The sequence below is a fragment of the Teleopsis dalmanni genome, chromosome 2 (assembly GCF_002237135.1).
Source record: "Teleopsis dalmanni isolate 2A chromosome 2, ASM223713v2, whole genome shotgun sequence".
NCBI classification, from domain to species: domain Eukaryota; kingdom Metazoa; phylum Arthropoda; class Insecta; order Diptera; family Diopsidae; genus Teleopsis; species Teleopsis dalmanni.
In genome coordinates, this window is record NC_051847.1 from 23021522 (window position 1) to 23033148 (window position 11627).

Here is an 11627-nt window from a genome sequence, read left to right on the forward strand (position 1 = left end):
AAAAAAAATAAAACCAACAAATGTTCAAAAAATTCTCTTTTATGATAGAGTATCTATCATACCAAATACTAAAAATATGGTGATTGGATTTCCATTTCCATATTGGTGCATTTCCACTAAAGAACTCTTACTAAAGACAAATGAGAAAATGGAGTATATGAAATAAATACGCCTAAAAGGATTGAGAACGCTCTGAGACAATCCATCAAACACATTATAAAGAAACCACTAACCTGAAACTTACAAGAGCGCATTATTTTATGTAAAAAGAAGCTTAACAGTAGGATGTGTGAATGATTAATTATAATTTAATCATTAATAACTAATTAATGGAAAATTATTAATAATGGACGAAAAAAAAACAAATTATATTACATGCACATAATTTTATTTATTGTTTGCAATTAGTTTACCAAATCCATGCTATTATGTAGTTGTTGTTCTGAATGGACACAATGGTGATCTAACCAAGCACAGGAACAAAAGCAATGTTGCTTCTGCTGCAGGAGCGCATAGTAACAGCAAAGTGGTGATCAATAAGAATAAAAGTATGAAGTGTGAGGACAACATCCTTAGTCTGTTATTCAATGAATTTATATCTCGGTTTGTAAATCCAAAACTAACTGATCAATAGTTAATATTCAAGTCTATTTATACGATATAGCTGAAAAACTTACCAAGTATTGTAAGTATTAAATTCACAATTGATTATTAATTAAATATTTGTTCAGTTGCATTTGAATTGTTCTTATAAACAAATAAAACAGTTTAATTGCAAATTAAACAAATAATTATTCTAAATTAATTGCAATGAGTTGCATTGCGAACATATTTTAAATTATTCATTATTTAACCTAATTGAACAAATGTATTTATCTGGTATATTATTTATTTAATTTTTTATATTAAGTTATATCAACTTCCCTCGGTGTATTAATAGTAAAAAAAACAAGAAACGTATGCCAACGATCCATAGAAAACTAACGACAGAAACCACATTCCAATAATTAGGGGATAATAAAGAAGTTTACTTTTAAATATATCTATTTACTTATGTTAACCATGAGTAAGGATATAGTTTACAATAATTATAAAAAATACTAGATCTTTCATTTATAGTTAAAACACCTTAGGAGTATTCTCACTCAAATTGACAACGCGTAAAGGAAATTAGAGAGAATAATGCGGTTTTACCAGAGCAGTTTCAAATTAATTGAGTAAATTTGAACTCACAAGCTTTCTACGAACTCTTCATCAAAATGAACATTTGTGAAACTTAGTTGACATCCATTTTCCACAAAAAATTAAGATTATCTCCATAAAAAATATGTTCCACAAAATTGAAATATTGTAGAAAAAAATTGTTTGTGTCAATTTTTCGTTCAAAATGGATTTTAATACTACGCTTCGGTAAAGTACTTGGATTCAGTTGTTAGAACATTAAAATAACGATTTCATGTTTTTTCGAACGTACATTTTCAATGCTAATACAGCGAGCAACATCATATTTCCATCCCTTTAAGGTCAATAGTCGTTTGGATTCACTTCCACTTCCTAATAATCGCCTTCCTCTCAAAAACCATTATCGATCCACATCCTAATCCATGTATTTGTCACATATATCCTATAACAATCTGCTTTACAGATCCCTGCGGGCTACCACAACGACATCATTTCCATCCCAGAATTAATTAAAACTGACATTAGCCACACGGCAGATATATTTTAAATTAAATTCTCTAATTTTTTGCTGAACATCCAAATTTTTATGTCTATTTAATTCTGCCAAAACATAATTTTAACATATTAATAACATATGTTGTATCTGCTTCTCACTACCTCTTGTATTGCATGACGAGTTAACTCCATCATATTAACTGACAAGAATATTCAAAAATAAGGGTTTGGAATTTTACTTTTATTTTATTTTCTTTAACTGAAAATTCTAATTTATTCAAAGCTGATAATCACTATATCAGTTCGAGTATCATTCATTTGTAAATAAAAATTTTAAATTTTGATTGACTCTTCTACTTTATTCTTGAAAGGCTAATGAACAATTTTATCCACCGAACCCTCATCATCAGTTTCCATTTTGCTTAGAATCGTATTCACTAATTCAGAACTATAATGCTCAATAATATCGTCATCTGTAGGGAAGCTTGATGTACAAATTTCATTGTTCATTACACCACGCTGTCAGCGACTAGCGTTTGCACAAAGAAACAACGTATGGAAGAAAAAATTAAACATTTGGTTTGTGAAAACGGAATTCCCCTAACACTAAAGTGGATTCATACTTAAACAAAAAATTCGACTTATTGAATGCACTTTCCCATATTCCTAATGGTACGTGACAATATTTTTATTCGAGTTATAGAAATTCGAGTTATGGAAGCAGAATTGTACGTAATTTGCTCTCTAAAACCCTGTTGCATATATTTTAGTTCGAGTTATAGAAGTTTATGTTATGGAAGTTTAACTGTATTTATATATAATGTATAATAGCTTTTTGTCAAATTTTTGGATACAATTGTAGAGATATATGAATAATATTCTCCAATTTAAAATATTTATAAAAAAAATTCTTTTAATGTTAATTTGTAAAGAAAGTACAAATGATATATGCTTGTAACATTTTTTATTGGTAGTTATTAGCACTCCTTTTTATTAACAAAAACAGAAGTATAAAATTTTTTCATTTTTAAAATGGATGTTAAATTAACAAATATCAAGTATAAAAAAAAAACAAAACATTTAAATATTTAATAATAAAAAAACAATTTTAACGGCAATGTGATTGTACAATTGTAACACAACTATTTTCTTAATTGCACTTTAAGCTATATTAACTTTACGTATTTCAGATTTACATTCATGGTTACGAGAAACTCGATGATAACTATCTATTTTTCCCAATGCGGAAATAAAATTCTCATCATGCGTGATTATAATCAACATAAAATTAGACTGAGCTTGGCGCTCTTCTACAATTCGATTAAGTGCAAGGCATAATGAATCAATATTAAAACGATCCAAATTTGTTGTAGGTTCGTCTAATGCTAACACACCGCAGTTACTACTAAAAGTCTCAGCTAAAGCCATACGGATAATCAATGAAGCAAGCACACGTTGACCCGCACTACAACGTCCACGCATTTCAATTTCATTACTATTTTTTGACTGCACTACGCTATAAGTATAGCTACGTCGCCGATCCGCTGAAGCATCAGAAGAGATTTCATCTGTTTTTATTTGTATGTAATCAATATCATTGCCTCTATAGATGAGTCTCCAATATTCACGTATTAATTGATTTATTTTTTCCATTTTTTCGAAATGAAATTGCATAAGAGCCCAATCCAATGAAACACGATATTGTCCCAAATCTTGGATCAGGGCCTTTGTAACTTCAACTGCATAGTATGCTTTGCGATAATTAACAAATGAATCCTTATATTTTGGCTCTTCAATTTCTTTTTTTATTTTATTAATTTGATTATTGATTTCACCAATTTGCCCAAGAAGTTCTCCTTTTCTTACAGCTGCATCTTCTCGCTTTTTAATAAGTTTATTCTTTTCGCGAGATACACTGTTAAAATCCAGTTCTCCCAAATCTCTAGCAAGTTTTTCACTTTTCTCATTTAATTCTTTCTCTTTCTGTTGTAATAATTTAAGCTCCTTATTGTCTTTTAAGTCACGTTCTAGAGTTTCCTGTTGTAAAAGTTCTGTCTTAAGAGCTTCCAATGATTCCATAGCGTTTTTAATTTGTTGACTCTGAAATGCAGATCATTTAAAATTGGTTTTGGGCACACTAAATACATTTGCAAATACAGACCTTTGTTGCAATATCTTCTTTATTAGATTTGATGGAATCCTTCAATGAATCAATTTTTTCAACAAGATTCATTTCCGCAAATTCAAGCAATTCATTATTTAACCTGGTTTTTATTGATATAGGAAATTATAAACTTGATGTCTAGTGTGTTTAACAAAATACCAGGTGTACCGGTATGAAATGAGCGTTTTTTGGTGAAAATAAAACACTAATTATTAATAGGAAAGTAAAAAACATTTTATTCAAAGTATTGACCATTGCTTTCTACACATTTTGACCACCTTTCTGGCAATTTGTGGATACCACGTCAAAAAAATTGTTCGTCTTTTAAATCAAACCAACCAGACACCCAATTTTCGACCTCCTCGTAGGAATCAAAGTGTTGCTCAGCCAATGCGTGTCCCATCGATGAAAACAAATGGTAGTCGGAAGGAGCCAAGTCTGGTGAATTCAGCGGGTGGGGTAGCAGCTCCCAGCCAAGTGTTTTGATTGCATCCTGAACCCGTTTTGCTTTGTGTGCAGGTGCATTGTCATGGAGCAGAATTACCTTGCCGTGTCTTATGGCCCATTCTGGTCGTTTCTCGATCAATGCATAGTTCAAATTTATCATTTGTTGTTCATAGTGACCAGCATTGACGGTTTCACCAGGTTTTAGGAGCTCGTGGCACACCACACCTTTCTGGTCCCACCAAACACACAGCGTTGTCTTCTTGCCGAATCGATCTGGTTTTGCAGTCGATGTTGATGGTTGTCCCGGATTAACCCATGATTTTTTCCGTTTAGGATTCTTTAAATAAATCCATTTTTCATCGCCAGTAACAATCCGATGCAAAACCGATTTTCTTTCGTGTCTTTGAAATCAAATTTCTCAAGTGTTTTTTCGGTTTTCCATCTGTCTTTAATTCAATTCATGTGGCACCCATTTTCACACTTTTGGATCTTTCCCATAGCTTTTAAACGGTCAGAAATTGTTTGTTGTGCAACATTTAACATTTCTGCCATTTACTTTTGACCCAAAATGTCATCTCCATCTAATATCGTTTGCAATTCGGCGTCTTCAAACTTTTTTGGCGGTCTTCCACGTTCTTCATTTCTCACATCAAAATCATTATTTCTGAACCGTTGAAACCATCTTTTACATGTTGCTTTTAATAGAGCATGATCACCATATGCCTCGACAAGCATTCGATGCGACTCTGCACCACTTTTCTTCAAATGAAAACAAAAAATTAATGCTTTCCGCAAATTGTCACTTTCTGATACAAAATTCGACATTTTTAACACGATGAAAAAATATGATGTTGTCTGTTCAATGACTTGATGTATACTAAATATATTTCACACATGTCATAGCAAACAAACAAAAAAAATAAAGGCTCGTTCACAACAAATGTTCCCTGTCGGAACATTTGTATCTTTACGCTCACTTCATACCGGTACACCTAATAAGTTAAATTCTTGTATTTAAAAAAGGTATTGTAAAGATGCTATAGGAGCTTAAACTTTAGGTTTTAAAATTCTTAAATTGTAAAGTAAATCTTAGCGAAAATGTGAGTTAAAAATATTTTAAGAAAAATATATTATTATAATATTTAAACATTATTTTGACCTACATTTCAATAAAATTTAATTCAATCGGGTTTAAGGTCAGTTTTTTAACACTAAAATTGGTGAAAATTTTAGCAAAAATTAAGTAAATGTTACTTATTAACAATTTGAATATTAAATAACCTATCTTAAACCAGGTTAAATTAAATTTTATTACTACACTATTATAATAAAGTATGTATTATTATAGATAAATATATATATGTCAAGGTCAGTCAATCTTCCACTTTTTATTATTATTGTTGTAATCCAGTGAGACCTAAAAAACACATATATATAAGGATAACAAAATTTTCACAATGGAACAACTTAAGAAAGGTGTTTGCTCACCTTTCCAAAACTAGGAAATTGAATAGACGAAATTTTTACATTTTAATTTTTTTGCCTGAGTGCATATAAGGAAATCAATTATCTTAATAAATAACAGTATCTTAACATATCATTCTACAATATATCAGTAGAACTCAAATTAGTCGTTTGACATGGAAATAGATGGGCGACGTCAATAGGGGTAGAACTACAAATGTAGCACACTTAGGCTTCAATAGGTGGGGTCTTGTTATGATAGCACGTGAAATGCTCATTGTAAATATATTATCCCGAATAATTGTGCCACTTTTATATAGCGGTCAATATTTCTAATGCAATGTCGGACAGACAATCGAGTTATTGGCTAACTAAAATAACGACACTTGTCTTGGCTAGAAAACTATTGTTTTGTTTTAATAAAGTGCGCAATATCTTTGGCGATTCCATTACGGATGACGTATATAAATTTAGGAAAAGATAGACCTGTAGTAGATACACACATCTGGATAGTGCCAGATAGTGGCAGAGCAGATGATCAACATTTCCTTCGTCTTCCACTGATTCACAATTTCGACTATTGTCGTTAAAGAGAGTCTTGTCCGGTCAGTAAATACGATAAATGCATATTAAAATGATTTTAACCCAATTTCAAACCTACACTCGAAAAAAGCTTATGAAGTATTTATAACTTATTTTAATTTGAAAATATATTATTCATTAAGATATTTAGCATGTACAAATTTATAATTAGATTAAGATAAAATTGTTTTTCATTCACCAAATTTAAATAAAGTCATTTTCTTATATACCTTTTTATATCCTGATTCAGATTTTTATGCTTTTCCAACTTTGACTGTAGTTGTTGCAACTTTTTCCGATTCAATTCTTTGCATTTAGCTTTTTCAACTATAGCAGTTTTAAGCTTCTGTCCCAAAGGATTAACTTTCGCTTGTGATTGTTGTAATTCGATTTTAACCGTTTCAACTAGATTAACAAGTTCAATTTGTCTATCTTTTAATTGTGGCAAAGACTGTACACCTTCCTGTAATTTTATCTGTTCGTCTTTTAACCTAAAAGTTATATGATTTATATAGTGATTTTAAGGTTTTTAAATATTTTTAAACTTTTATAATTCATACTGAAAACTTACGTATTCTTTTTTTCGCGAAGGGTATTCAAAGATTCCATTACTTTTTCGTATAAATGTTGCATATTTTCTATACTTTTTCGTTCATTTTCCAATTCTGCCGAGAGTGTAGTTTTTTCTAATTGAAGATTTTCTATAGAAACAGTATCATCTGGATTATAGTCACTCGGTAATTTAGTCTAGTAATTAGTAATATTCATTAGTAACTAGCAATTTAGTATTATATATCAAAAATAAATATCTTTTACTTTAAAATGACCAAACCTTTAATTTATGTAGTTCATCTTTAAAACGTGCAACATCCTTAATAGCTTCATCCAAAATAGTCATGTCACTTAACATTGAGTTAGCCAAATCCATTTTTGCAGTTGGTTCTGCAATTTGCTGTTGTAAAGTATCTAATTCAATAGCACATGCTGCCAATTTATCTTTAATATCATTTAACTGTTTCTTGCGTTTAGGTATATCCTTTTCTAGCTTTGCGACCTTTTCAATGACAGGCTTTAACTGCAGTAAGTTTTCGTATTTTAACTGATTTTCTTTCAAAATCTTTTCCGCTCGTCTTATATTATCTGGCAAATGTAGTATTTCATCAGATAATTCAGTAGTAAGGTCCATAGTCTTTAAAATAAAATATATTAATATTGTATTACTATAACAAGTGAGTGAAATTTACCTCGTTATTGGACATATCTTTGTGACATAATGGACAACATGGATTTTCTGATATTTTTTCGATATATCTTAAAGTACAGAATTAAAAAGATTTATTTGTTATATTAATAGATTATATATTAAATAATGTATAATTTTAGTAATGTTTTCCAACTTTATAAAATTGGCTTTAAATATTATTCGAGCTGTTGGAAGCTTACTGTAGTTGTAACCCGCTGAGACCTTTAAACAGATAACATGAAAGGATATACAAGATAATTACATGAGTGGGAAAGTGGATGGGTAGTGGTTGGGAGTGATGGAGAGGAGGAATGAGGATAAGTGGTGGATTGGATGAATGGGATTTAATTGAACATTAACCTAGATCAAGACGGAGACACCTGGCCACTTCAATGGGGTGAATCCAAAAGACAATTGCACATAGATTTGTGTGCGTTGTAGGACACACATTGGGCATAATCGTGTTTATGTGTGATAAGTAATTGTTTAGCACCTGGCTATACCCTGATCTCGATTCAGCTAGAACAGTTCTTGCTGCACGAGGGAGACGTTGCTCTTCTAGAGAGATGTTAGGCGGAGGCCTGTTGAGAACCTTGTTGTCTGACAACTTTGGTCTCGAAGAGGATACTGCATCTGTGTGGATGGTTTTAAGTCCACGTTTATATTCGACCTCACTGATATTAGCTGCAGTACAAAAAATTTCGATAAATCTATGATAGGAAGAGAGGGATCGACAATTGCATCTGTTGAAAGCTTTGATCATTTTGATGTACGTGTATTTCAAGCATTTGACTCGAGCACAATAACTTACTCGAAAATGGTGCGTTCAAGCATTTACTGTGATACATAATTGTTAAATAAAATACGAACAAATATAAAAAATATAACAGATTATTCTCGAAGATTTTTATTGAATACTTGAAGTATTCAATCTGAACGTTGCAATTCAAGTGTTCTCAAACTGCTCCAACACCGTACTGCAAATGACCCTATTTAAAAATACATTCAATATCATAAAATCAGATAATCCAAATTGCTTAAATCATATACAAAGATCAAGAGATCAACTTCTAAATTTTTAGTACTTAGATAGGAAACACACTTGGTCTAAGAAATGTGAGAAAAATTCTCATTAAAAACGCATGCAATATCTCAAAATCATATCATTCAATTTGCTTAAATTATATACCAAGACTAAGGAATCAGCTTCTCAATTTTTCTCACTTGGATAGGAAACACTATACTCATATGAACACTTTACTACATAAAAATGTTTAATTATTTTTATAATGCTTAATTTACCTTTTGTACATTGCTTCAGCTGATTTTAAGGAACCCAATTCTAATTGGTTTTTGTTGACATTTTCTTTGCATTTAGCCAATAATTCCTCAAAAGGTGTAGCATAACACTTTTCATATATAATTTCTTTATTTTCCTCAAGTTCTTTTTCAAATCGCCCTAATTCTTCCTTGACATTTTTTCGTTCAATTTCAAATGATTGATCTTTTAACTTCAAATTATTACATTTTTCATTTAAATCTTTTATATCCTGACGTAAATTTTCGTATACTTGTTGCAAAGATCGCCGAAAATTAGATTCTATAGATCTATTAAATACTTTTTTAAAATTTTCAACATGTTTATTTTTTACACGTCGTACTTCTTGTTCTCTTTTTTCCAACTCCTTTTCTTTAATAGTAATTTCTGCCATTACATTCGAAATGGAATTAAGAAAAGTTAGTTGCTCATCTATTTTTGAAAACATTCCTTGAAGTTTAGTTGCTTTTAACTTTCCATTTGCAATTTTTGCTTTTAATTCATCTTGATTATGATTTTTACAGGTACTTTTGTAGGATTCAGTTAAACGATCAACTTCAGAAGTGATTTGTTTTAAACGAGTTGCTGAAACTTCGATTTCCTCAATTTTGCGTTCAGAATCACGTTTTTCTGTTTCATGCTGCATCAATTGTTTCTTCATTGTAACTGCAGTCTCCTCTAGTTTAGTAAGATCAACACGCATTGTGTCTATATTAGTTTGAAGTTTTTGATCTTCGGTATCGTGTTTATTTGTTGTTTCAGTAATATGTCGCTGTTGATCAAGTAAGTTATTTTCTATTTTTTCTAGCACATCAGGCACACATTCAATATATTCTTCTAAGTCTGTATTTAAAGGAATTGCTAGTTCATTACATAGATCCTTCATTTTATTAGCACGTTTAGATATGCCCTCTTGTTCCTTTTGGCGTTGCTGTATTAACATGCAACGTTTTTTTTCCAAATCAATGAATTTAGTTTGCAAGTGTTTATCTTTTTGCTTAAGTTCATTTAAATTACGTTCTAAATCCCTTCGTTCAGTATTTTTATCCATCATTTTTTTATCGAATAATTTCATTTCTCTTTCTATATCATCTATGTCGCCTTCAAAGATAACCTTTATTTTTTTAGTTAAATTCCCAATTTGTTCACAGCAATTTTTGTGCCTATAGAGGAGAATTCGTTAACTTTTTTTTAATAAACTTTATTATTATTATTATTATTATTATTATTGCCATCACTTTAGGTAAGAAAAAATTAATATTAAAAATTTATTATTTTTTTTTAAACATACTTTGTCTGAATTTCTACTTTAAGTGACTGATACTTTGCAACATCGTATTCGACTTTACGAATTTCGTTTAAACGTTGCTCAATGGGTTTAACCTCTTCATCACAAGTAGTGCATTGTTGCTTAACATCAATACATTTCTCCTCGGCTTTTTTAAGGGCCATCATTTTATTTTCCATTTCTTGCTTAAGATGTTCTAGATAGCGTAAATTCGCTTCTGGAAATTCAAACATTTTAAAATGTGTAAGCTAATTTACTTTTAAAAAACTTCTCACCATTGACTTTTAAATCCTCCATTTGTGTTTTACGCATACTAATAAACTTTTCTATTGCTTTGTTGTATTCAGTTATTCCAAAAATGGCATCGAACTTCTCCTTCAATTTTTTTGCTTCATCAAGGGGCCAACTAGATTCTTCTTGATGGCAAAACAGTACATTATTAATTATCGCTTTGGATACACCTGTTTATTAACAAAAAAACAAATAAATAAGCAATGAATAAATGTTTAACATTATCTAATACATACCCATAAACTGGCACATGCCCACATCTACATCAATGCACCGTTTACTAATAGAATCTGCAGAATGCAGATTTTCTTTGCGACCAGCACCAAGAAAATTCATTGTAGAATCAAGCGTTTCGAAAACAGGTTTTCCTCTTCGATTTGTAATTTTCATTGAGCGGCAAACTGATATACGTTCCCCACGTATATTACGTGCTTGTAATTTGATTTGACCCATAGCATCCATCAAACTAAAAATCTTTGGATCATGGACAAAATTCTTTCCACGATCACTACCTGGCGGTGGATCTCCAGTGAGAGCATATTTCAAACATTCAATGATTGTGGTCTTTCCGCAACCATTTTCTCCAAGTATAAGAGTAACAGGTGATTGGAAGCATATCAACTAAACGGAGTTTATGTCAACACCCAAGCGAATTAAAACAAAAATACTTACCTGAACGTCTTCGCTATTTGCTCCAAAACTTCTTATTCCTTGAATAGAAAGTTTTTCTATGGCGGACATGATACTTAATAAAATTTAACAAAACAAAACGAAACAGAAACAGAAACAACACAAATCATATAATTTCACAATTCACAAACTTTAACAAGAAAATTTGCCGGCAACAAATAAAATTCTGCCAGTACGGCCAATGCTGCCAGTAAAACAAAATTAGGTGGCCCATCCTACATTATAAATATGTAGAAATTTAGAATTATTTTTCTCAAGCAAAAAGAAAATACTTGCTTCTTCCGGAAGTATCGGCTATAAGTGAAAACTTTTTTGAACAATAATAGACAAAACTAAATATATGGAGCTAAATTTAATAATAATGTACACCATTCAGTATTTCTCTTTTAACCCAAATTACTGACATAAGGCTCTTACTAGAATAGTTGTTTATTTGAATTCATCGTAGAAATTATATTTTCTT

The 11627-nt window shown here is 30.7% G+C and overlaps 2 protein-coding genes across 3 annotated transcripts in view; one reads left to right on the top strand and one right to left on the bottom strand.

Moving 5' to 3' along the window:
- Positions 1-11627, top strand: part of LOC119680282 (serine/threonine-protein kinase N) — a 463907-nt gene that overhangs the window by 128744 nt on the left and 323536 nt on the right. The gene's annotated exons all lie outside the window — the stretch shown is intronic.
- On the bottom strand, positions 2770-11303 carry LOC119680284 (DNA repair protein RAD50-like). The gene is made up of 11 exons (XM_038093030.1): positions 11147-11303; positions 10711-11095; positions 10459-10644; positions 10187-10400; positions 8880-10058; positions 7579-7645; positions 7167-7523; positions 6906-7081; positions 6565-6825; positions 3839-3941; positions 2770-3777 (listed from the first exon to the last, which is right to left on the bottom strand). The coding sequence occupies exons 1-11, from the start codon at positions 11213-11215 to the stop codon at positions 2839-2841; spliced, it is 3936 nt and encodes a 1311-aa protein (XP_037948958.1). The 5' UTR covers positions 11216-11303; the 3' UTR covers positions 2770-2838.

Coding starts and splice junctions, on each gene's coding strand:
- LOC119680284 (XM_038093030.1), bottom strand. CDS start 11,215: ATGTCCGCCATAGAAAAACTTTCTATTCAAGGAATAAGAAGTTTTGGA. Junction 10,059..10,186: donor AAAGTAGAAATTCAGACAAA/GTATGTTTAAAA, acceptor TCTCCTCTATAG/GCACAAAAATTGCTGTGAAC. Junction 3,778..3,838: donor AAGAAGATATTGCAACAAAG/GTCTGTATTTGC, acceptor TCTGCATTTCAG/AGTCAACAAATTAAAAACGC.